The 27087-nt window shown below is 37.0% G+C and overlaps 1 protein-coding gene and 1 pseudogene across 2 annotated transcripts; one reads left to right on the top strand and one right to left on the bottom strand.

The window, feature by feature from the left end:
• Positions 1-314: 314 nt before the first annotated feature.
• Positions 315-18859, bottom strand: LOC114505442 (putative P2Y purinoceptor 10). Of its 2 annotated transcripts, none has more exons than XM_028523343.2 (2): positions 18720-18859; positions 315-3150 (listed from the first exon to the last, which is right to left on the bottom strand). In XM_028523343.2, the coding sequence occupies exon 2, from the start codon at positions 3099-3101 to the stop codon at positions 2127-2129; it is 975 nt and encodes a 324-aa protein (XP_028379144.1). In that variant the 5' UTR covers positions 3102-3150; positions 18720-18859; the 3' UTR covers positions 315-2126. The 2 variants fall into 2 exon arrangements, with proteins under 2 accessions (XP_028379144.1, XP_035873061.1); XM_036017168.1 differs by lacking the exon at positions 18720-18859 and adding an exon at positions 8611-10190 and having other exon boundaries at positions 805-3150.
• Positions 10234-12245, top strand: LOC114504910 (annotated as a pseudogene).
• Positions 18860-27087: the final 8228 nt, after the last annotated feature.

The following is a 27087-nucleotide window of genomic DNA, read 5'->3' as shown; positions in this document are numbered from 1 at the left end:
TCTAGTGACATTTTGAAAAGTTGACTCAAGGACATATGTGTTACTGTTGTCTTTGTCTTATATCTTGTCCCTGTGATAAGCACAGGGACAACTTCAAGTTGTTGTTCATCACAATACCTTCAATGAATATCACTGATTTCTTGAACTGTTATCTCATAATTTGAAGCATTGACACCTTTTCCGCTGGCATTATAAGTTGGGGCAAAAGTAGGTTTACCATACTGAGTATGCAAAACACAGAGTTTATTCTTGTATTATTATTTATTAATCATTGTATTATTTTTACCCATGGACAACTATACATTTACTTTCCCCCCACCCTGTATAAGGCATCCTAGCCTTTAAAATTCAAGAAACAACTATTTCTTGCTTTGATGTTATCATTTTCTCACTACAATAGGGACACACATGTCAGAAAAAGCCCAAAGATTTCACTTTAATGGTGGCCAAATGAAAGGCAAATAATTTAATTTCACTACTAATCCACAAATCCTGTGTTTGAAGTACTACCTCTTGTCAATAACTTGAAAGAGGGACTAATATGGCTATTTAGAACTGAGGTTCCTTTTCTCCACAGATATAGCAGGGTGTTGTAGTTCCAAATGGGTTTCTTTCAAAATCATTACCTTATAATGTAAATGTTTATATGTTTGTTCTGATAATGCTGCCATTCTCCAAGCAGAACTGGAAACCCTCTTTAGGCAGTGCCATCAAATGCCAATTAATAAAGCACAAGAAAACCAGTTTCATTGCTTTGTAATTAGAGAACTTTCTCCCACCATAGAAACCTTGTTTTTAAAAAAAAAAAATTCCTCCTTGTTCAGTTGTCCCTTCATCCTTTTCTATAGCCAGTCTGTTCAAATTGATATTCTGAGGACTATCATTCCGCACATGAAATGTCTGACATGCAATTTAAGTTGAAAGCATAAAAGATTAGAATGATGCATTGAGCTTCATAAATGCCAACCTGAGAAGCTAAGGATTGCTTATATTTAAATCCTCCATAATGGCTCTAAAAAAATAGCTATAACCTTGAGAAAACTGAAGATATGATTTCCAGAAGGATGTCACACCCTTTTCTCCCATTCATTCATGATGTAATCATGTTTTCTGTTTCTAATGCAATTCCATATTTACATTTGCTATATCCCTGATCATGAGGACTCTGTAGATCAAGACAATATTAGAACAGCATCTATTTATCATTTGATACCTTGCAGCCTGAAGCCTGACTCTTACCCCTACAACCCAAGACTTTTCAGATAATCTCAGGTAAATTTTATAAGAATGGTTTTGGTTTCATGTGTCTTAGCTTTAGTCTGTGTCACCACCATTCAAGTCTAGCTTACTACTGACCTAGTAAAAGTAACAACACAAGTGGAGTGAACAACTTAAACATATGGGAAGTATACAAGACACATTTTGACTCACCACTTGTCTGTTTATCCCCCAGACAAGTTTCTTCATATGCCTGAAGTTCCATTTATTTATTTATATTGGAAACTTCCACAAGTTCATTAGAAGGGCCTGATGAAATTCTATATGTGGAAAGTACCTAAGAAAGTGGCAAACCAGAATACAATAGGCATCCAAGACATTTTCAGTGAATGAACAAATTCCTGTGCCGTTTCATCAAATAGGGTTGTGGTCCTGACATTTATGTACACATTGCCTCATTCTTCACTCCCTCATGCCTGTGCACTTATCTCTTAGAAAGATAGGATATTTTACTCTCATTCACAAATAAATGTCTTCTTTTAAAAAGATTTACTTTTACATATGGAAATGATTCATTTATTGTATCTCATTAACAATCATTTACTGAAAAAAATGTTTCAGATAAAATTTCTCACTTGCATTTGGTTTAAACCATCTGTAAAAACTTGAAAGTGCCTTGAATTTCAAAGAGGGAACAGGCAAATCCAATTTTCCTTTCCTCTCCCACATTTTTCACATACTGCCTCCACTATCACAACCCTATGACCACAACTATTACATAAGAGGACATTTATTTCTGTTGTTCCCAGAGTTCAATTAAAGAAATTGTTTGGCTGGTCTCTCAGTATTTGCAAAAAAAAAGGGGGAAACATGTTAAACAAAGTTGCAATTTAAAATTTATTTTATTTTTAGGCCATCATTGATGAACCACTCTCCTTGCTCATGAGGCGGGATCGGGTCAGAGAGCTGCCATGAAGGGATAGTTGGTCACGAAATTCTGAGGCCATAAAGTAATAGATAATTGGATTTAAAAGGCAGGAGAGACTTGCAAGGCATAGAGAAAAAGGGTGAAAATACTTTGTGATTTTGACAATGGAACAACTGTCAATGATTTTTTCCTGTACCATGGTGTAAAAAAAAAAGTTAATATGATAGGGCGTGAAGCATATGAAGAAGACTGCAGCACACATATAAATCATCCGCAGTGCTTTCTGTCTCTCACTGAGTCCCTGGAAAGTCTTTGGTGGTTGTCTCAAGAATATGGTAGTTTTCCAGGTACACCATGCAATGATAACGACTGGGATCACAAATCCTGCCAGCTCAGCAAGTGTAATCATTCCAACCAAAGCCACAGCATTCATTGGCTTGTATCCAAGATCAGCAAAGCAGGATTCATTCTTCTTGGATAATGCAGCACTTCTCAGGATGGGAAATGGCAAACAGGCAGTGCCCACGGTGACCCAGATGGCAGCACTGATGCCCACATCGTACCTACGCTTCCAGTCTCTGGCCCTGAAGGGCTTGAGAAGAAAGAAGCACCTCTGAAGGCTGATGCAGGTCAGGAAGCAAATGCTGGCGTACATGTTGAGATACTTCAGGTAGAAGCACAGCAGGCAAAGGGGTGTCTGGAAAGGCCAATGGTGGTTGATGTAGTAGTAAATCCGGAGGGGTAAAGACAGCACATGAGCAAGGTCAGCCACAGAGAGGTTGATCATGAAAATGATGGCTTTATTTTTCTTGCTGATGAAGCGCCACAGAACCCACAAGGCTGCAGTGTTGGCCAGAAGACCAGGGATGAAAATGGTAATGTAGGTGGTTGCATAGAGGGTGTGCTGAAATTGCAAAGGAGTATCATCGCAGGCATTGTTAGAAGTGTTAGGCATCTTGAATATTTCAGTATATTCATTAAGGTAAGCCGTAGAGTTATGATCCCTGCCCAAAGCAAAGAAAAAACAAAGGTGTATAATGGTTAACCAGTTCTTCAGCCAACACCCGCATTCCTGTTTATACTTGAAGAGAAACAGAATATTATAATTAGAAAGGACCTGTTTGCAGATGAAGAAACAAATGCTCACAGAAAATGTACTATTCATCTAAAATCACCTAATGAATCAGTTAGGTTTGGGGACATGAAATTGTCCCCAAACTGCCATCCCAGATAGTGAAAGTTGTCTTTTGCAGGCAAGGATGTCCTGAAACATTTGGGCTCTTGTCCCCACCACATCAAAAAAGGTGTGGAATTTGAATCTATTTCTTTTGTGTCCAAGTTTGTCTTGCCCCAACCCTTAGTTAAAGTGAGCACACTGCTCAGTCACTCTCAGTTGCAGTGATAGAAACTTAGCCTCACTTTTTATGTCCTTTTGTCTCTACTTTATCTGCTACCTTGCCCATTGGGTCCTGTCTTCTCACCTTGGCACCCCACAACTTGCAAAATGGCCCTGCCTCTTTTACCCTGCATTGCCAGTATGTGGTCTCATTTTCAAGGTGTGTGGATGTTACCTCCTCATTATTCTATCACACTTGTGCATTTTATGTCTCTCTCTTGGCTTAGGTCTCATTCCAAATTTACATGGAAAATTTCAGCAATATATGAATGTATAAGCTGAACTTGGGTATTTCCACTTACATGGTCTGGAAGAGAGAAGAGTAATTCTCCATCTAAGGGGAATTCTACACTGGTGTGACTGACATCACAGACATGACAGATTATCCAACAGTCACAGTAAACATTTATTAGGATACCAGCAAAACAGGCCACTGATACCATTTCTTAGAAACAATTTAAGATTTCATGCAGGGTTTTTTTTTTTTTTTCCATTAAATTAGTCATCATAAAGAATAAGAGACTTTTGGACTTCTTAAATGCTATTTTATGATTTATTATGGTTTTTATTATGTATTTTACATAGGGCCTGAGGAATATAGAACAGTATTTAGGGCTTCTCAAGGCCTAGTTTTGGGTTTATATAGGCTGTCTGCAAATAAGAATGGCAGAAAAGCAACAAACTCATTATTTTTACTTTAGCTTTCTTGTTGAATTTTAGACTAAGGAGAAGCTTTCAAAATTATTTCATTCACTCTGCACATAATACAGGTAGAAGATGCAAGGCCCAGAGAGGAATCTATTATCGCCACAAAGCCATTGAACAGAGATCTGGGACTTCACATCTCTGAAGGACCAAGTGCCTAAACTTTATACACATTCTTCTCTTCATCACTTCTTTTTCACTCAAAGACAAATTTTGCAAATATAGCTTCTTTCCATATTGCAGGACTATTTATTACATTAAAAGCTAAAAGTGGAAGAAATAATGCAGTGAGGTTATTGCTTAGGTGGAGTAAGGATTTTTGTTGTTATTTTTATTTTGTTTTGATTATTTTAAATTTAAAATAAAGGAGTGGACAAATTGTCTGTCAGATCCTCTGCCCACTTTTGAAATAGATTGTTTATTTGTCTGCTTGGTTTGGTGTTAAATATGTAAGAGTTCTTTATAGATTTTGCATATTAATTCCTTACCAGATTTATCATTGATGAATATCTTCTCCCAATTGGTAAATTTTTATTTTGTTGATTGCTTCCTTTCCTGTGCAAAACCTTTTTGATTTGACCCCTATATTTCTGCCACCATACAGAGTTATTGCAATATTATTGGTTATATTTCCTATGCTGTACTTTACAACCCCATGACTGTTTTGTAACTATCAGTTTGTACTTCTTTTTAAAAAGGTTTAATTTTTTTTTTTAGAGAGAGGGGAAGAAAGGGAAAGAAACATCACTGTGTGGTTGCTTCTCACATGCCCCCTACTGGGGACCTGGCTCACAACCCAGGCATGTGTCCTGACTGGGAATCAAACTGGGAACCCTTTGGTTCACAGGCCAACACTGAATCCACTGAGCCACACTAGCCAGGGCTGGTTTGTACTTCTTAATGCCCTCGTCTCTTCCCAGTCCCCTCACAGAACTGTCTATATTTTTTCAAATTAGTGTTTTGAGTTCCTTTGGATATAAACCCAGAAGTGGAATTGCTGGGTCATAAAGCAGTTCCATTTTTTAATTTTTAAGGACCCTCCATACTTTTTTCATAGCTGCTGCACCAATCTGAATTCCCACCTGTGGAGAAAAGGGAATCTGAGGGTTCCCTTTTCTCCACAACCTGGACAACAGTGGTTTGTTGATTTATTGATGGTAGCCAGTCTGACAGGTGTGAGGTGATATCTCATTGTGGTTTTAATTTGCATTCCCGTGGTGATTAGTAACACTGAGCATCTTTTCATATGTCTATTGGCCATCTGTATGTCCTCTTTGGAGAAGTGTCTATTCAGGTCCTCTGGGCATTATTTAATTAGATTGTCTGGGATTTTTTGGTGTCAAGTTGTATGAGTTACTTATAAATTTTTTATATTAACCCCTTAATGAATGTATCATTGGTGAGTATATCTCTCATTTAGTAGGCTGTGCTTTAGTTTTATTGATGGTCTCCTTTGCTGTGCAAAAAATTTTAGTTAGGTGTAATGACATTTATTTTTTTTTCCTTTTGCTTCCCTTGCCCAAGGAGATATATCAGAAAGAATATTACAAAAAGCAATGTCAAAGAGTTTATTGCCTAAGTTTTCATCTAGGAGTTTTATAGTTTTGGGTCATACATCTAAGGTTTTCATCCATTTTGAATTTATTCTTGTCTATGTTGTAACAAGGTAGTTTAGTTTTTTAATGTATCTGTCCACTTTTCCCAAAAACACTTGTCTTTTTAATGTTTATTTAAATTGTTTTTATTTTTTAATAGCAGTTAACATAAATATTATATTACTTTCAAGTGTACACCCCAGTGATTAGGCATTATATAACATCCTGATATATGTCGTACCCATCTGGCACCATATATAGTCATTACTGTCCTTACCTCATTGTATGTTCTTGCTTCCTTTATTATATATTAATTGACAATCTAGGCATGGGTTTATTTGGGGCTGTCTATTCTGTTCTACTGATAGATGTGCCTGTTTTTATGCTAGTACCATGACATTTTGATTACTATGGCCTTGTAGTATAATGTGATGTCAGGTAGCATGATAACTCTAACTTTGTTCTTTCTCAAGATTGCTGTGGCTATTTGGGGTCTCTTATGATTCCATATAAATTTTAGAATGATTTGTTGTAGTTCTGTGAAAGATATAATTGGCATTTTGATAGGGATTGCATTAAATCTATAAATTGTTTTTGGAAGCATGGACATTTTAACAATGCTAATTTTTCCTATCCATGAGCAAAATATATTCTTCCATTTATTTGTATCTTCTCAATTTCTTTCTTCAATGTGTCATAATTTTTCAAATACCTGACTTTTACCCTCTTGGTTAAAATCTATTTTGTAGCTTTAACCAATTTCATGCTATTGTAAGTGGGATTGCTTTCCCAATTTTTTTCTGATAGTTCATTATTGGAGTATAAAAATGCAACTAATTTATGAATATTAATTTTGTATCCTGCTACTTGACTGAATTCCTTTGTCAGTTCTAATGGTGCCTTGGTGAAATCTTTAAGGTAGTTATAAAATAATCATGGGATCATAGCATAGGGAATATAGTCAGTCAATAATATTGTAATAATTATGTATGATGCTAGGTGGGTACTACACTTATTGGGAGAATCATTTTATAAATTATTTATATTCTAACCATTATGCTGTGCACCTAAAACTTATGTAAATTAATATTGAATATTAATTGTAACTGAAAAATTAAATTAAAGGTGCCATAAAAAACAAAGGAGAGGTTTGCTTTTATTTTTCTCTTTATAAGCAGCAGAATGACTTTCAATATTCTTTAAGTCCTGCTTCAGGAAATAGGATAAAAGAATAGAACCCCATGTGGTTAATTCACAGATAAATGAGAGCCACCATTATGAGCTACCATTACTCTAAATAGTATTTTCACTTTTCTGCCCCTTATATTCCATTCTCCTCACTTAGCCAATCTGTGATATGTTCTACAAAGTCATGCAGTCTTTTGATTATGAATGTATGACTCAGAAAAGAGGGTGGAGAGGTGTTTGCAGGTGAAAAGACAGGAAATACTTTTCATGTTTTGACTATCAATGATGCACTCCAGAATCTGCAATGGAATTTTTTATGTGCATTATCTAATTTAATTCTTACAACCATCCTAAGAGGTAGGTTCTATTATTACTCTCATAGTGCAGATGAGGAAACTACGGCTCAGAGAGCTTCAGTAAATTGCCTGAAGTAACAAAACTAGAAAATGGCAAAAATGAAATTTATTATTATACATGACTTGATCCAAAGTCTATGCTATTTTCACCACTCCACTTGCCTCTCCCTGCTTAGGAGGGACTATTTAATAGGATGGGGTTCATCATGATATGTGAGGTTCATAATGTGCCTTCACATTATGGCAGGGCACATTATGGCAGGACATTTCTAATCTTATAGACAACCTTATTATCTTATCTATTACTCTAGTTAGGCCATCAGGATATAACTAAAAACTTGTCCCCACACATGTCACCAATCCCTCCCCTCCACCCACTTTGACTTTACTAGCGGCACTATTTCTACTCTCATCTATCATCTATGCAGATGTGTGAGAAAGCAAGAAAGATGCATCAAGTGCATTTCAATTTCAGGAAATAAAAACCTCTTGCACACACCCAAATCACCCCTCCACTTCTGCAATTTATGGACCTGGGTATTTGTTTCTGTTTCAGTGGTGTAGTAAGTTTTACTTACTAAAGATGCATGTTTTGTTCACACTTTTGTGTTAAGTAACAAAGCTCTATTAGGTCAGAACAGCAAGCTAGAGGTCAAGTTCACACCTTGGTTCTGTGGGTCTTTATGCCTCCGCAATTCACAGTTTATTATGAGTTTAGAGATTTGCATAGCCTGCTTTCAAAAACCTTTTCTCTATTCCAGACTAAAAGGTAAGTAGGGAGGTTTTTCTTCCCAAATTTGTTCAGTGACAATTAAATGTAAAACTTCCATGGTAGGGAGATGCTGATGGAATTTATTTTGGGTAGGGCAGAAATATAAGCTTTCAGAGAAGAAACATTTAGTTTCCTGTGGACAATCTGTGACAGTTGGAGAACAATCTGTGAAAGGAGAACAACCTAAGCCATTAACACAAGAATGCTAAATGGAAGGACTAAATTGGAGTGTATGCTTTGTCTCTGTCTCTACCTCTGCCCCTATCTTTCTCTCTTTGGCTCTGGCTCTATTGTTGACTGTTTCTGGCTGGTTTTTGCCCAGTGTGTTGCCAATCTCTGTCCCTTAGAAAATATATCTAAAACAAATCTCTCCTTATAGAAAATATGTCTAAAAAAATCTAGGTATGTTTTCATTTCCTATTTTAGAATGAGGCGTGAGATTGGTGACTCACTCTTAAGTCTGAGTTCCCTTTCTCAGTCCATGCCATGACTCTCCTCCCACATATTCAGGCTGAAAACTGGGGATTAAAACAACCTCAGTCACTACATTTACCCATATCCAATGAGAAACCAGGTGATTCTACCCCCTAAAAGCTGTCAAATCCATCTTTATTCCATGTGCACTTTTGCTATAGTCATCTTAATCCAGGCCACTGTCATCATTCCTCTTGCCCCTATAACAGACACCTATAACAGATGTCTTAGTGGACTCCCTGGACCCCAGTCTTGCCCCTTGTAGTCCACTGCCCATACTGTATCTAACAGTAACATTAATTATGACTACCATTTATTGAGGGCTGCCATTTACTTATAGCCTAAGCACTCTTCACATATTATCAAATTAATCCTCATAGAAGCCCTATGATTATTTCCACATTAAAAATGAGAAAACTGGGGGGTAGGATGGGGTGAAAATGGAGACAACTGTACTTGAACAACAACAAATAAATAAATAAATAAATAAATAAATAAATAAATACCAAAAAATGAGGAAACTGAGACCAAGAGAAGTTAAATAAGTTGCACTAAAGTCACAAAATTTGAATATTTTAGTGATGGTGTATTAGAATTGGAACCCATGCTTGTCTCCAGACTGTCTTATCTTTGTCATGGTACCTACCACACTTATTGAAATTGTGTTAACAGGTTTTTCTTTCATTAGATTCTACATTCCTCGATGGCAGGGACTATGTCATTTCTTGACTTCTTATCCTTTTGACACTATGGCTCAAGGGATTTTTCTCTGAAATACTATATCATTCTTCTGCCTAAAAACCTTTTCTTGTTCTCTGTTGCATTAAGGTCAAACTTTTCACTGCAACCTTAAGGCCATACTTAATTACCTCATGCTATTCTCTTCCTTATTCTCTATGTTTTAACTACACTGAGATGCTTTCACTTTTTAGAGAAAGCCAAGCTTTTGTTCCTAAGTCCTCTGCATATGTAGTTTTTTTTTTCTATCAAGAATTCTCCTCCTGTAGATCTTCACATGTCTGACTCCTTTTGATCTCAGTTTTCAGGTCAGAGAGACCATCACTGTCTGTCAGTCCTATCTAAGTAATCCTACACATCATTTCACATTCTCATATTCTCTGTTCTTTCTCTTCATAGCATCAACATTTGTAATTTAGATTTCTTACACGTTTATTGGCTAATTCTCCAACTATTCTATTAGCTCCATTAGTGCCATAACAAGATCTGTTCTATTCATCACCATTATACCCAAGACATAGGATGCTACTTAGTAAGCACTCAAAGAAAAATATTACAATTGAATTGAATTACATACAGAATATTTTAAAGTCCCTATGTGGAAGCATTATGCAAAAATGCAAACCCTCATATGTCAGCTAATAAATTTCTGCTGCCTGCTGTTTCCCTAAAAAATGTATCTTCTAGTTAGGCTATTATCAAAATTCCCTGTACCTACCCTTTTCAACTTATAAAAGTCATGTTTGAGTGCACCACCCAAGAAATATAGCGTCCATGGTGTGGGAGAGAGACTCAGAACAGGTATCCTGGCAGCTGTCCCTTCAGCTCTCTCCCCAGAGTAACAAATCTTTGTCTCTCCTCATAGGATTCTATTGCACTCTATCTTCCCTCTGCTGGAGCCCAGGACAAATGCAAAGTTCATATCTGATCATTCCCAACCAACTTCTGATTCCTTGAGTTCTGCCCAATAGGCAGAAATGTTAGTAACACCTGATGACACTTAAAGTGCCCATTTTAAGGTTTGAAGGTTCAGAAAATGAAAAGGAAACTACAGCATCCATAGGAGACCATTACAACCATAATGCTGAAAAATCTTCAGTACAAAAGTCAAAAGAGGAAAACCATGACCAGTCAGCAGATCAGGACCAGAGTTACAGCCAATAACTGGGATTGTAATATCAATAAGAAGCCAAAAATGACTTAAGTGAGAATTTAGAGTATACACCAACTGAATATACATTGGACCAAGATATAAGTGAGCCTAAAAAGAAAAACCTCCCAGAGAACATTGATTCCCTTGCTCTGATGTTAGTTCCATTGTACATTCTGACCAACAAGAAAGTATCACAAAGACAGAAGAAAACCAAGAACATCCTATAAATGATTTGTGTCCTCAGTTGAACAGAAGCAGCAAACTTGGTGAAGATGTAAGTGATCAAGGAAACCAAGAGCAAGATCCAAACATTCCCAATGGAAAAAAGGAAGGAGAAAAAGAGAAAGGTGAAGTCGGTACCCACAATGATAACCAACAAAGGGAGAAAGAATTTCCCAAGGAATATTTTAAGCAAACAGGAAGAAGACAGTACCCAATCTGATATTTTGAAAGAGTCCAATCAACCACCTCAAGTATGAAAAATACAGAAAAATGAATTTGAGTAGGGGTCACAAAGAACAAGAAGACGACAACTCTAATGAAGAAATAGAAGATGAAAATGCATCAGAAATCAGTAAGAACAATCAAGATATTAAATGACAGAACCAAGAGGGAGAGCCTGGCCTTGAAGTCATCAGCAACCCTAAGGAAATGGAGAAAAAGACTGTTTCTGAAGCTTTTCTCATAGAGCCTACTGATGATGGTGATAATGCCTCAGACACAGTGCAAGTGATGACCATTTCATCCAAAGGTGAGGCCTTCCAGGAGACAAAAAGAGCAAATTCCAATTACTATCACATCAAATATGAGAATCAAAGAAAAACAGCACATGAAAATGAGAATGTAGATACCGTTGAACCTAGAGAATCCCAACGGGTCAAAAAAGCAGAGAGCTCACCAAATGAAGAAGAAAGTTCAAGAGAAGACAACATGAGGGTGTGCACTGTTTATTCTTGCATAAACTTACAGTGTAAAAGAGGACATATGTGTAAAGCTGACCAATAGGGAAAACCCCACTGTGTTTGCCAAGATCCAATGACTTGTCCTCCTAAAAAACTCCTTGACTAAGTTTGTAGCACTGACAATCAGACCTATGCTAGCACCTGTCATGTGTTTGCTACTAAGTGCAGACTGGATGGGACCAAAAGGGTCATTAACTGCAGCTGAATTATTTTGGAGCCTGCAAATCTTTCCTGCTTGTATAAACTTTGGAGTGACTGAGTTTCCTCTAAGGATGAAAGACAGGCTGAAGACTATCCTCATGCAATTTTATGAACCTAACCCTGAACAAACCTGCATATTTAAATGCAAAGCAGAGAAATGAAGTCAAGACAATTCACCTGGATGAAAAGACTCTTTGCTAGGGATCATTTCATCAACCTTCTCTTAAAGGACTTTAAGAAAAAATACCACATGTATGTGTATCCTGTGAACTGGCAGTTTGGTGAATTTGACCAACATCCTATAGACAGAGACTTGACACACTCCAAGACTGCTCCTTTGCAAGCCTCTGTGGTGCCCACAGAACACTGCATAACTTGCTTCTTTGATGAGTGTTACCCCAACAAGAATAAGCACATCACCCTGAAGGAGTGGGGCTGCTGCTTTGTATTTAAGAAGACACAGATTAAAATCTCCTGTTTTGAATTAATATCTGAAAGATCTCAAACTTTCCAATATCCTCCTCTGTTCTGACCACTTCTGAAATACATGCAGCCATGATACTCGTAGATGTATAATTATCAAAGTGTTTGCATCTCTGAGAAGATGATGAGGGTACTTGCTTCATAATTGTAATGTACCTGGCATTTAACATTAACATTGGAAATAAAACTGTAAAGTTAAGTGAATATATGCAAAATAGTATATGCTGTTTGTGAAGAGGAATTGAACTCATGATTCTGAATCCACTTATGAGATACATTTATTGTGTCCATAATATCATGTGTACATCAAGAAAATGGAATAATGCTCATTGTTGTGAATGTGTATTATTTTTGATTGCCTTAATACCCTAATAAAAATCCATAAAGATCCCAGAAAGTCATGCCTATAGGAGCCTGAAAGAAGTGAAAAAATTATTAATTTAGAAATCACAGGTCATGTCTCAGATATATCCTGTTAGTAGAAACCAGTACAGCCCAATGTCTCAGAGTACTATTGACATTATTATTTCCAAAATCATCTCAACCCCTTATTTTTGTTAGTTGTTATTCTGCAAAGGGAACACCTTTCTCATCTCAGATCTGTTACCAGAATGATGTATCACAAATGCAAATCTGGGCTACCATATAACCACAGGAATTGCTTTTAACAATACACTCACTGCATTATATGCAATTTTTCCATTTAGAAAAACATCTTACTCATCTTAAAGTCTCTAGAACCTAGCAGGGTGACTGGCACATATTCAGTTAATACCTTTAACTGAACAAATATTCTGCCTTATGATAATTCATATATTGTTAACTGTTTATAGGCTTGTCCACATTGGACTGTGAGCTTATGAACTCAGGTGCCATGTTCTAAATTTCTTTATCACTTTCTTTCTCCCTAACCTTAGAACAAAGCAAAACATAGAATACGCTCAAAATAATTGATGTTAACTGGCTCATGTAGGACTTAATCCCAAAGATTTAGCCTCATTGATATTGCATAAACAACTTAGCTAACCAAGACCACACAGAAAATAAATGCCAGCCAAAGTTATAACCTGTGAAAATGCCATCTTTTTAGTATATACCTCAGACCCTAGCTCTGTACTTGTGTACCACCTAAGACAGAGATGAGAGAAGAGCTGCCAGTGCCTGCAATATCTTCCTTATATTAGATCATTTTTATTGTTGTTCTATTACAGTTGTCCCAGCCTTTTTCACTTTGCCCTCCTCTGCCCATACCACACCCCCCTGCTCCCACAGTTAATTTCCACACTGTTGTCCATATCTGTGGGTCATTCATACATGTTCCTTGTCTAGTCCCTTCCCTTCTTTCCAATATTATACCCCTCCCCACAATAGCCAAGTACATGAAACAACCTAAGTGCCCATTAGTAGATGAGTGGATCAAAAAACTGTGGTACACTTACACAGTGGAATACTACGCAGCAGAAGGAAAGGAGATCCTACCCTTCATGACAGCATGGATGGAACTGGAAATATTATGCTAAGTGCAATACACCAGTCAGTGAAAGACAAATATCGTCCTTATAAAAGTAAATATTTCTTGGTTTCTCCAGTGTGCACTGCTCTCTCCAGGGTACACACTGGCTACAACAAATATCAGGACCATCAGGAGGGATACTTCCTCTCTTGAAAAAGGATTTTGGTGGCAGGAGTTAAGCCCTAAAGGGAAGCACAGTGTTCTAATCTAATAATCAGAGCAGAAAATCAGCTACGTTTTTAAGCTAATAAGATTATTTTTTATGAATGTTTCTTTTTTTATTGCTGTTCCACTACAGTTTTCTGCCTTTTCCTCTCACACCTCCCCACCACCTTAGCCCTCCCCACCTCCCTCCCCCATTTTCAGCCCCCCTTGTTATTGTCTATATATCCTTTATAATTGTTCCTGTAAACCCTTCATAAGGATGTTCCTGATAATAAAGACTGTTATAAAGTTATGACTAAAATTTTATGAAACTCCTTTCTCCTTGAATCCCATTTTAGAGGTCAATACTTTACTCCTCTCTCAAGGTCTCATCTTAATTCTCATCTTTTTCTTATATTTGGCAACCTTGTTCTGACTTTTTCTTCCTTGTACTATTAGTGAACTGACAGGCTGCACAATAAGAATGTCTCTGAGGGAAGTCTCTGTGAATTAGACTTTTATATTCTTCATTTTGTTTAGTGGGGTTAGATATAATTATGTGCTCAGTTCATATGCATTGATTTGTATAGATAAGAGTATGGAGAATAGACACAATATTGGAAACTTCAGCAGTGTTACTTCCAATGTTTCTCTCATGAGTTATTATCCAAAGCAAAAACCATAGCCTTTCTCCCTCTGTTAACTGAGGAAAATGTGGACAAGGCAAGGATAATAAGGTTGAAGTGTAATAAATATGGACACCTAAGAGATTCGAAGCCTGTAACTTCCAGTATTTCAAGTACTCACCTGGCACCGTAAATAGTGGTTACAGTATTATTGCTGTACTTTACATCCCCATGACTATTCTGTAACTGCCAATTTGTACTTCTCAGTCCCTTCACTTCTTTCACCCAGTCCCCCATCATCCCTCCTTCTGGCAACCACCAGTGCACTCTCGTGTCGATGAGTCTGTTTCAGTTTTGCTTGTTCATTTATTTTTGAACTGGATGGTCTTTAAAGTGCACCAAGCTCTAACTCGCCATGACTTTGTAGACATGGCTCCACCCTACCCCTGACACTGATACCACCAGCACACTGCCATCATTAATGCAGCCACCACCATCTCAATCAACTTGACGAGTTATACTTTACAAAGTTATTATTATTATTATATCTATATTTTCTGATAATTATTATTAAAGGTATATATTATAAGTAATTAGGTCAAACAACATCATCTCCATTTTACAAATCAGAAAACTGGGCCTCAAAGAACTGAATTTACCTGAAGACATAAGTTTAGCAAGTGACAGTAAGGAGGGTGAAACCTAGGCTTCTGGCATCGAGGTGACTGTTCTTTTTCTAGTAAAACTTTACAAATTTTTACCCTCTCATTTGGCCCTCATTCCATCCCTTCTCAAGTCACTAATACTACTAAGTGGACATGTTTATTGATTTCACTTCTCTTATTTTATTTGATGATACTGCCAGTATGTGAGCTTGTCATTTTGCAAGAAGGGAAAATTAAACCGGGAAAAGTTGATGATGAGGGACCTATCCAATCCCTAGAGGACAACGTTTACAGGCCCTTTCAACCTAAATTGCTTTGCTTTCATTTTTGATCTTTTTCTTCTTCTCTTAACCGAAAAACTCTCACATGAATTACCCAAGCCAGTCTGATCCCCATGAACATGGTGTCCTTCATTCAATTGCTCACAACCATAGCCAAAGAAGAGCAAATGAAATTTGAAACTCTGCTGTTTCCTGAATTAATTAAAATTAACTCTAACCATTTCATGAACATTTGGATATATTATGTAAGTCTACATGTTTTTCTGTAAATTAGAGGAAGTGAAAATTATTTTTATCCTTGAAATGAATTAAGACAATTAGACTATTCACAAGGTAATATCTCAAAGTTTCAATTGATCTTGCCTGAATGCATCTTTATTAGATTTTCAAATCATTTTTTAAAAAGGCATAATTAGATGTCATTTTTGCAGTTATGGCAGTACTTTCAGAGAAGAAAGAATTATGTTCTTTGGGCAGACCTGAGTCAGTATCTTAATTCAGTTATCAGCTCTCTAGCCTGAAACAACTCACTTCCTATCTCTTGGCTTCAGTTTCCTCATTTATAAATTTAGGATAATACTGTCTGCAACATAGATTGCTGTAAAGATTAAAAGAGAAATGTACAGAAAGTACCTAGTTTCATGTCTGGTATGCAGTAGACCTTTACTTGTACAGAGAATAATCTCCATGGGCCTTTGGTTGAATTCTGTACTTTCCTGGGTTTTAAAAATTCCCCAGAAAGTAGAGTTGTGAGAAATGGCCTGTAGAACTAAAGCCATAATTCTTAATGTTTAATAGTGGGAAACATGTGTTACCTGAAAAAGAGAAGGTTTTTTTTTCCTTGTTTTATTGTTGTTCAATTACAGTTGTCCCAATTTTTTCCCCATTGCTCTCTCTGGGCCTGCCCCCTGACTCATATTATACTAAATATATCTGGAAATCAAAATAATTTTCCTATAATGCAAATTGAAAAAAGGACATATTTACAAAATATTTTTGACGGCTATTATCTACACAGTACCTGGAAAACTTTAATGTGATGGAGTAGGTTTTTCTAGGAGTTTTTGTAGTGAGATCTTTCTTTGTTTTCAAAGGGAATTTTGATTTTAAAAGATTGAAAAATACTGATTGAGGTACATTGTCATTGTGGAAATCAGATTTCAGATTTCTCTTGTTTGTTGTCTTTTTTACCATTTTTTTAAAAAGGGAATTTACTTGCAAAACATTTACCTAAGGTCTAAAAGTTGAAGCTCTCATGATAACATGATTCTGAAAAAGTATAATGGCCCCTGGCAAAAGTTACTGGGTTCACCTTGAGATATAGACTATATTGCCAGAAGGTTCCCTCTAGTTAGATTTCCATGGTATGGCCCCATTATTTACCACTTCATGATAACTCTACTCAGGTGCCTTGGGACCCAGAATCAAATCATTGTATTGCTAGGAAGGAAATTAAGTTTCAAGCTTTCCTCCTTATTAATTATAGGTTAGAATATTGGGATTCAGAAAAACAAAGCAATCTTCTCAAGGTCACACAGTGAGTCACTGGCAGGACTTGAGTTAGAACCAAGACTTCTTGACTCTTTATATATTGATCCATTTACTATATCACTCTGCTTATAATACATGCATATGAACTAAACTAGATGAAAATGTCCTGTAAAATCCTTGATCTAAAGTGTAAGTAGATTTTTGACCATATTTTTTCAATAAAGCATAGACTACCTTCTAGTCATTTCCCTGATTATTAAAACTTTTAAAAAGGGTGGTTTCACAACAGATACATGTGTTCTCTTTGCTAGAGCTGTGACACAGGACTATACAGACTTCCCTGCCTCTTACGGCAACAATTAGCTTAGACACAACTGATTATGAAGAGCCCCCCAGAAGAATGCTGTTTTGACATCTTATGCTAAACCACTGCCAGAATTTAAGACTGCACAACTTGAACTCAACAAGTTTCCTGAATGAACCCAAAAAGGAACTGTTTTTGGCCAAAGAAAGTAGTATCCAACAGGATACACCGCAAAGACAATTACTTTCAATGCATAACTGGATTATGTATATACCTCAGGCCATTTCCTGTCTCAGTATACCAGCATATCACCTCTTTTCAGCAGTGAATAATTTTACCGTATCACAATTGCTAAGATGAAAACTCAAATAATAGAAATGGTCATTATCCCCCATCCATTTGAACAACCAAAATAAAAAATATCCCTACTTGTAGGATCCTTGACAAGGAGACTACTCTTCCCCCCCCCCCCCCCAAAAAAAGCACAATACAGCTTGTTACCATTTTATTTAGAGTGATCCTAGTACCAACTGTTATGGCACAATCCACCTTTAAAAACTCTGAAGTTGGCAATTTCTTTTTGACTTAGTCATCTTGGGTCAGAACCAGAGAGGCTGCTAGCACTCAGAGCAATGAAAACAATAATTACTTAAAGGTGCTTCTCTTTTGGGTTCTGTTATCCAGTAGGGCTGAACTTCAGTCAAAAATCACCTCTCAAAAGGTTAAGAACTGCATCTGAACATACTCTGAAATCATTTTACAAGAGCTTATCAACTGAAATATTTTCTCCTCTCCTAACCCAAAATCCAATATAGTTACAAATACATTTATAGCATTCTTTTGGAGATACAGGCTGCTATATGAGATGGGAGCATGATTTAGAAGACACACAGGTTCTAGTTCCAGCTCTGTCACTAACTAGCTAAGTTATCCTAAGTTCCTTGACTGCCTCTCAGTTTTCCCATTTGTCCTGTAAGGGATTTGGATCTCTAAGAGCTTTTTTCAGCACCCAAATCTATGATCTCCAGTTCTTTCTTTCTCTTTTGATAGAACTTACTATATGTTGCTGTATCTATGAAAGCTAAACTTACCAAAGCAAGGGGCTTATACATAAAAACTTTCTTTCATTATGCAACTAGATAAATAAAATAGAGCACAAACTTCAATCCTCTTTTTCTTGCTGAATATGTCAAGTTCTCACAACAGTCCCACTGAACATACTCTTTCTTACCATTTGTGCCATACTCCTAGGCAGATAAAGAAAGAGCCCTCAGCAAAGACTGAGAAGCATCACAGGCTCCATGCTCCTGTGTTATGGTAGGAACAGATGGCATTAACTCAAACTTTGTATTCTAGTCAGACTCAAGGGAAATTACCATCACTTTTGCTATAAGAAGTCTGAAATGAGAAACCAGAGACCATTTCTAACTTGGACAATGTTCCTTCATTTGCTGCTGTCCTGGATCATCATGCCCCCATCAGTCTTCACAAAACCACCGATTCCCAGATACTACACTATAACTTACCCTGGAGACTTGCTGGGTTTAGCACTCTTGTTTCTTTGCAGAGAGCTGGGGGTGAAAAATATAACTCTGGGTCACACGGATCCTGCTGATAACTGACAAATTTGTTGTTAAAAGCGGAAGTTGACTGAATTTTGTGTCTTACCACAGAAACCTTATTTGCACAGACAGAAGGTAAGTCCCTTGAGCAGATGACGCTACTAAAGGTTTAGTTCATTTTTGTTTGATTGGTGCAAAGAAATTCAAAGAGAATGGAGCAAAAGCCTGTGCAAAATCAAACAACATCTTCATATCAGCCTTTCTCACTGCTCCTTACATTATCTCCTTCCACCACAACCCACATGCTTCTCTTTCTCACTAGATTCCAGTAGACTCCATGCAAAGATGCAATTTTGAGGCAAAATCTGAAGGGAGTTTACCTAAAAACAAGAAAGCTGCAATTCCTTCCAGCGGGAGGGGCAGAGAGTAAAGAAATCTCAAGAATACAAGTCTGAACGAATAGCAGTGATGAAACACTACAGTAAGAAGCTAGGAAAATTCCTTGGCAACTAGAATTGGGAAACTGAGACTGGGCAAGCAATTTACAGCCAGGTACAGAAGGTCACCTCCCTACAAATAACACTTAAGTGTCACTTGTGTTTCAGCTCCAGGCCCAGAAAAGCAGCAAAAGCAGGTGGGCCATACCAGGACCAGCTACAATGACTAAAGAACCTCCTCCCACAGCCCTGTCACTGACCAATCAGAGGAGACCATGACCCTGAAAGGGCACACCTGGAGAACTGAAGCATTTCTACTGAAACCCTCCCCTAAGATTCCTGCCTGCAGGAAAGGGATAAAAACAAGACAAAGGAGCCCTAGCTGGCATAGCTCAGTGGATTGAGCACGGGCTGGGAACCAAAGTGTCCCAGGTTTGATTCCCAGCCAGGGTACATTCCTGGGTTGCAGGCCATAACCCCCCAGCAACTGCACACTGATGTTTCTTTCTCTCTCTCTTTCTCCCTCCCTTCCCTCCCTAAAAATAAATAAATAAAATCTTAAAAAAATAATAAAAAAAACAAACAAACAAGGCAAAGGACACAGCTTATACCCGCACACTCTCCGTCTGGGGAACAGTCTGCACTGTTCTCTTCTTCATCCTCCACTTCTTTCCCCACAGGCAAATGTCGCCTAAATGCTAAGGCAATGGGCAGTGGCAGTTAGTCCCAGGCTAATCCTCTGAACCTGTCCCCAGAGCCCCCTTTTCTCTGACTTCCCAGAGAGTGAAGGCAGCCCAGCCTAGGACTTCTGTTGCTTCTTCTATGTAAGCCCTTCCTTGTGTCACTGTCCCCAGATTTGAGAAACACACCCTCATAGTCATCTAGACTCATGTTGTGAAATCTTTCCTACACGAAATCAAGAACCCACACACTACAGCTGGCCCTGGGAAGACCCATTCATGGCCAGGCCCCTGCCTGGTAAGAGTATGACTACATTTGTTTAAGCTGTTCCCTCCATCCAGAGTACATTTCTCTCAGCTTATCTCAAGATTTATAATTTAATGTGCATTTTAGTTATTTTTATATATTTCCTACCCCCTTAGTATACTGCAAACTTCTTGAGGGCAAAGATCATGCCTGACTTACCTTTATTTCCCAACAAGTGTAGCACAAGGCACTTTCATCAATGTTTGTTGAATAAGTGAAGGGATGAAAGAAAAAATAAATGTTCAAATAATATGCAAATAAATAAATGAACAATGTTGATTAGAGAGTCTCCCTACAGATTACCAAGACATTCGTCTTTATGTATAATGTCTAAGGGGATTTTATAACTATGCAAATAAGGAAAGATCATACTCTTAGGGACTATAGTGTCAGCCAAGTCTGAGTATAGTTCTGAGAAACAAGGCTCAAAAAGCAGCGTGAACCTCTAGGGGTATGTAAGGGAACCACACACAGAAACCACAGCCCGGGACTGCAAAGAGCCTTCTGGGTAATTGCCATAACAAAAGAGAGGGGAAAAAAGTACTTTAAATATTTTGTGTTAGGTCAAACAGGAGCATTTGGATTTATTGATAAGACTAAATAAAGAAGGAAATGGATGACAACATTTTTTTGTAATAGGGCAACCTAAACCTGCAACAAGCCCTCCTTATAAAACTACACCCTGCCCTGACTGGTGTGGCTCAGTGGGTCGGGCAATGTCTTGCAAGCTGAAAGACTGCTGGTTTGATTCCCAGTCAGGGCACATGCCTGGTTTACCAGCCAGGTTCCCAGTTGGGGACATTTGAGAGGCAACCAGTTGAAGTTTCTCTCACAGATCAATGTTTCTCTCCCTCTTTCTGCCTCACTTCCCCTCTCTATAAAAATAAATAAATAAAATCTTTTTAAAAACCCAGCACCATTCAAGAATTAGACTGAGCCATACCCAATACTTAGAAATGTCTACTACAAGTTTCAAGGGCATTAAGAGGGGGAAAAGAAAATCTTTCAGCCCTAGAGACTAAGAGATCGAACTGATTGATGAGAAGGCCATGACCTTGTGAGCACTGGTAAACGGAGAGGGTATACAAATAAAACATGCTTGACCTTGCAATCCCCTTCTTAGCTCTGATTTCATATATTTATCTGTTCCAATCTGTTGTTAATTTAATATTTTGTCTTGGCATCCCTACTTAAGGGAGAATATACTGACAGGCCAACACACATTTTAGTCCATTTGGCAGTTCTGTTCCTTACTATAAATTATTAAATCGGCTTTTTGGTACAAATCCATCCCTTGTGAGTTTGGGTAGCATGAGCCAGTTTTCCTAGGGTATGATCCTACTCTGGACAAAGAAAATTCCAGACCTGTTGAGCTTTAAAGCCAAACCCTGGGAGAGAAAGAGAAAAGGAACGCTTTCCTGAGAATCAGCTATTGTCATTACCTCCTACCTTCATTTCACAGACACTTTAATATTGCTAAGAAAAAAGCCTGCTTGCTTACCTCATTTCTCTCTTGCACGCAACCATCCTATCCTTTCATTGGCCAAAAAAAAAAAAAAAAAGGGGAAGCAAAAGTAGCTCAGAGGTCAGTGAACCAATTTAGGTAAAGGAAGTTTCAAATCAGGTTAAGTTTTGAATGTTAATTAAAACTAGCAAAGCTGTGGCCAAACAAAAAAAAAAAAGGCTGGTAATTTAATCATCATCTTCAATTGACTTTTAGAAGAGAGTCTACTAATGAGTATGACTGATAATCTAGGAATCATTATCACCTCAAACCAAGTAATAAATATCCAGTCATACATCTAAAAAAATAGTACAGTTTTTCCATTTTGACCATAGTTCTGAACTCTTTACTTCTCTCTGTATTCTCTCAAAGTTTAATTTAATTGTTGCATTATATATTATATAGGCTGGGGCAAGTTTATAAATTGGTGCTTTAAAGGCTTTTGGATCTTGTCTAACAGTAACAGTAGATAAGGCATGATACCTACTCTTGAGGACATTACTCATTAAAATACACTGCCTTTAAAAAAATAAATAAAATATACTGCTTTTTTTTGGAGGACTCAAGTACCACCTGATTTTAGTATTAAAAAGAACTAGATTTTTCCTAAGTCATTTGCTTAATTTGGTTCTTATGAACACTGAATTATATCACATGTCTCTTTTTACATGATCTGCTAAAAAATCTGGAACTAATTTATTATATTGGCACCAAGTTTGGAGATCTTTCTATGGTGTGCTTTTATTTTTTTTAATTAAAATTATTGAGGTGACCATTGGTTAATAAAATTACATAGGTGTCAGGTGTATAATTCTATAATATATCCTCTGCATATGGCATTGTGTGTTCACCACCCAAAGTCAAGTCTCCTTCCATCACCATTTATACCTTTACCATCTTCTACATCCCCCACTCTACATTCCCTCTTTCCTCTTATAATCACCACACTGTTGTGTGTGTCTATGAGTTCTTGTTTATTTTTCTTGTTTTTTGTTTGTTGTTTTTAGCTTTATATCCCTCCTACAAGTGAAATTGTATGGTTCTTAACTTTTTCTGCCTGACTTATTTTGCTTAGTATTTGGTACATATATACAATGGAGTACTTCTCGGACATAAGTAAAGATGACACACTGTCATTTGTGACATGTATGGATCATGAGAATATGATGTGCTTTTTATTATTCTATTTCATGGCCCTATTTTTATGTTCTTGGCCACTTTTTCTGTATTATTTTCCACTTTACTATTTACTTGTATTACCTTGTTATAGTATGAATTCTTACAAACCACCACCTTCAATCTTTTCTGGAACAATAGTGGAAAAAAGTTGGAAAAAAGAAAGAAAGAAAGAACTGTGACCTCAATTCCTTTTGCATTAGAAGTAGTGAATATTAATTGCTTTAGATAAACTGTCTTCAGGAGTTTTCCAAATCTCAATTTATATCCACAGAGTATTCCTGCACTTTGTTTGGAATTAATCATTCAACATACCTAAGGAGCTACAACAATGAGCAATTTTTTTGGATGCTCAGTAGGAAGGGTGGATTCAGAAACATAAAATATGTCCCCTATCCTTCCAGAGTCCACTTTAAGTGACAAGTAGATCACTCATAAAATAATTAGAAAACAAGCATAGTATATGACTTATTATTAAGTTGTGTGAAAGTTAAGAAGGTGAGTTCATTAGGGGCTGGACATTTTGGAGACAGTTGGGTGGTCCTTGCTCAATAGATAAGTTTAGTTTAAGCAGGGTTCCCAATAGGCAGAACATGTCCCACTGGAAGCATGCAATGTTATTTTTGGTAGTACAAAAAATAACTTTAAAATTTTTTCAAGTTATATTTTTGTTTTAAGGCTTTAAAACATAGTATAATTAGCACTTCAAAACTTTTTATTTCATGGAAAATATTACTTAGGATTAGGCTACAGTAGGTAGCTAAACTTTAAAATGTGTTAATTAACAAATACATACAAATAAATGTATAGAAAATAAGCAGATAGCAAAAAATATGGAGGGCCATTTGACTATCTGAAATTTGGCATATACTAATTTAAAGAGAGGAGAGAAGGCAAGGCTTTTCAGAAAAAAGAAAGAATTTTTCCAAAGAAATGAATGAAGAATAAACATATATTCTTAGTGTGATAGTGAGGACAAACTTTTGACTAAAGCATAGGGCATGTTAGGGAAAAAGAAAAAAGCTTGGAAGGCAGAATCATACAAAGAAAATCTTAGAATATAGAAGCCGTAGGATATGGTAAGTCTTTGAAAGGTTTTAAACATAGCTGAGGAAAGGAGATAGAGTCTCTTGTTTACTTAGTATTCTCTATGTAATGGGCATAATTCTAGGCAATTTGCACACATCATCTCATTTAATCCTCATAACAATCTATGGAGTAGGAGCTAATATTATTTCCTATGTTATCCATGAGTGAATCAAAGCACAGAGAGGTTAATTAACTTCCCTAAGGTCATATAAGTAAGTGGGAGAGGCAAGATTCAGAAAAAGTCTGTGTGTCTCTAGAGCCCAATCTTTTTTTCTGCTACTCCCTGAAAAATTGCTGAGACAAAGGTACACAGAATGAATTGGAGAAGGGACAATACAGGAGATGGAGGGCCCTACTGGAGAATACACCAGTAATTTAAATTTAAGATGAAAGAGCTAGATCAAAGTTCTGATGATAAGAATAAAGATGAAAGATAATTTCAAAAGAATTATTTTTCTCAAAAGAGCACTCAAAACTGCAATAAGTAGAATGAAAGAGGAAATGGATCTTCACAAGTAGGAATAAATGACTCTTTAAGGAGTTTAATTTTTACATATTAAAACTTTTTTGAATCATACACTGAAGTATCTTCCTTCAGTGAAAAAATACATTGTAGCTGGAAGAAGGGTTCATTTTAGTGAACCCCAGAGGTTTGTTTTAAAGATGGGTATCAATACAGGGCAACTTCTTAAGACTCCCTGTGAGGAACCTACAGTCTTAAAAAGGGAAATGGTTTCTTCTTACAGGATGTGAATTTCTAAAGAAATGCATTTCAGAGAATTTCCATACGAAGAGGTTTCCTTCAGCTAAACAATGAGTTGCATGTGTATAAATGTTGTGAATTAACATAAATCATGGACTCTCCCCAATTCTTGATGATTTATTTGGTTTTGTTGCAATAAGTAGTTAGTTATTAACAAACATAGCAAATGGAATGAAACATTAAGCCTGATTAACTAGGAAGGGACAGCGCTTCTACATACTCTAAGGGATAACCACATCACTGTGCCAAAGGGATTAACATCCCTCTCTTCTCCTCCCCTCATTAGGTAGGAAGGACTGGTTTTCCAATCTTCCCAGGGCCCAACCAGCTCCTTCACAAGGATTACTGGAGGGAGGGCAAAAGAGTAAGGGGGAAATTCCTTCTCAGGGTGCATGTGCAATAAAAGCCAAAATGGTACAAAAGAAGATCCTTCTGCTAAGGCATGCACAGTAAGAGCCAAAATGGTGGCCATGAAGGGGAGGAGTCTAGCCTGGGAAAATCGGGGGGGGGGGGGGGGCGGGGGGGTGGAACAGATAAGGATAAGGGCACAGAACCCTGGAAGATCCAGGAAATGCTTTGGCTAGGGAGAAGCAGCAGCACAAACCCCAGAGAATTAGGAAGATGACTGGTTACTTTGAAGGAAAGCCTACCCTTTCCCAAACCCAAGGAGATATAATCAAAGCTTAACAAAGGTCTGGAGCCCATTTTTTTGTACTCTCTCTTTTTGTAGCAGCCTTGTGTACCTGGCAGCCAACAATCCTTGATGGCAGAAATGAAGACAGAGAAATGAGACACATAGAAGTTCTGCATCTCTGGGTCCTGGCCTTCCTGGGCCTAATGGGCATGGACATGGGCATGGGTGTGGGCCTACGGTCCCAGAGGCTGGACTTCTTCTGCAACAAGATGAAGCTGAGCTACCTGGTTGTCCAAGACATATCAGGCACCTGGGAGCAGTCCTTTGTTTTTGCTCCAATAAATCTTGCCACTATCGCTCTCAGCATCCTATGGATGGGTCCCCAAAATGCTTTTTCTGTGACTCCATAGAAGAATCTTATTTACATGGCAACAGTTTCTATATAGTCAAAGCTATGAACAGTGAGCAAGAAGACAAAGGATGAGGAAAAGTTATATTTTGTCTCAGTTTCTAATTCTGGGCTCTTTGCTATGATATTTTCTAACTTCATACATGTCACTAAAACTAATTGTTGGGAAAATGGTGTGATAGAAGACTATATAACTGTGCCCTGTCTTTCATTGTGGCCTTTTTGTTCAACTTTCTCTCCAAGGGATATGGTGCTTTCCCAGGCCTTCTGGGTTTCTTTTGTCACAAAAGAATGTGATCTAGGTGAATTCTTAATACTAAGATAGGATGGATTTAGGAACTGAGCACAGCAAACACAACCAAATAAATTCCCAGTGTCTGAACATTCAGGCAATGACAAGGAGCAAAAGCTTCTTCAAACCAACATTCGACAAATTAGCTATTAATCAAATTTCTCAAATTAGCAATTATCAAGCTTTTTTGGTCTCAGACCCCTGTACACACTTAAAAGTCATTTAAGATCCTGAGAGCTCCCACTTATATGGGTTGTATCCATGAATATTTACCACATTAGACATTAAAACTGATGTTTAAGAATGTTAATATATTAATCCATTTAAAATAATAATGAACCCATTATATATTAATATAAATAACATATGTAATTAACTTACAAATATACTAAGAAGAATGACATTGTTAAACATTTCTGCATGCCTCTTAAATGTCCTGCTTGATAGAAGATATTTGTATTCTCATATCTGTTTTTATATTCAATCTGTATTCATATATCATTTTAGTTTAATGTTGGAGAAAAAAATATCTGGCCTTGGATGGTTATATAAATATAAAAAGGAAGAACATTTTAATAAGCTTTTTATATGTGTTCATATTTTTCTTTCATTCAACACTATAACTAGACAAGTAGTAGCCTTTTAAAGGATAACAACAATGTGGATTATGAAAGCATATCAAAGAACTTTTCATATTCCATTTCATTAAAATTCATTGATTTAGCTTGTACTTTGAATGGATCTTTTAGCAATGCATTATTTGTAACAATATGTACTAGTCTTTTGGAAAATATTCATTAATTGAGTTATTTAACTGTTGTTACAATTCACTATACAGAATCAAAAATGCGTCACATAAGAACCTATGTACCCCAATGTTCATAGCAAAATTATTTACAACAGCCAAGTGCTGGAAACAGCCTAAGTGCCCAGCAGTAAATGAGTGGATCAAAGAAACTGTGGTATATTCACACAATGGAATACTATGCATCAGAAAGAAAGAAGGAAACTTACCATTTACAACAGTATGGATGGGACTGG

This window comes from Phyllostomus discolor, chromosome X (assembly GCF_004126475.2).
Source record: "Phyllostomus discolor isolate MPI-MPIP mPhyDis1 chromosome X, mPhyDis1.pri.v3, whole genome shotgun sequence".
Classification (NCBI taxonomy): domain Eukaryota; kingdom Metazoa; phylum Chordata; class Mammalia; order Chiroptera; family Phyllostomidae; genus Phyllostomus; species Phyllostomus discolor.
This window is presented reverse-complemented; position numbering and strand designations above follow the sequence as displayed.

Coding starts and splice junctions, on each gene's coding strand:
- LOC114505442 (XM_028523343.2), bottom strand. CDS start 3,101: ATGCCTAACACTTCTAACAATGCCTGCGATGATACTCCTTTGCAATTT.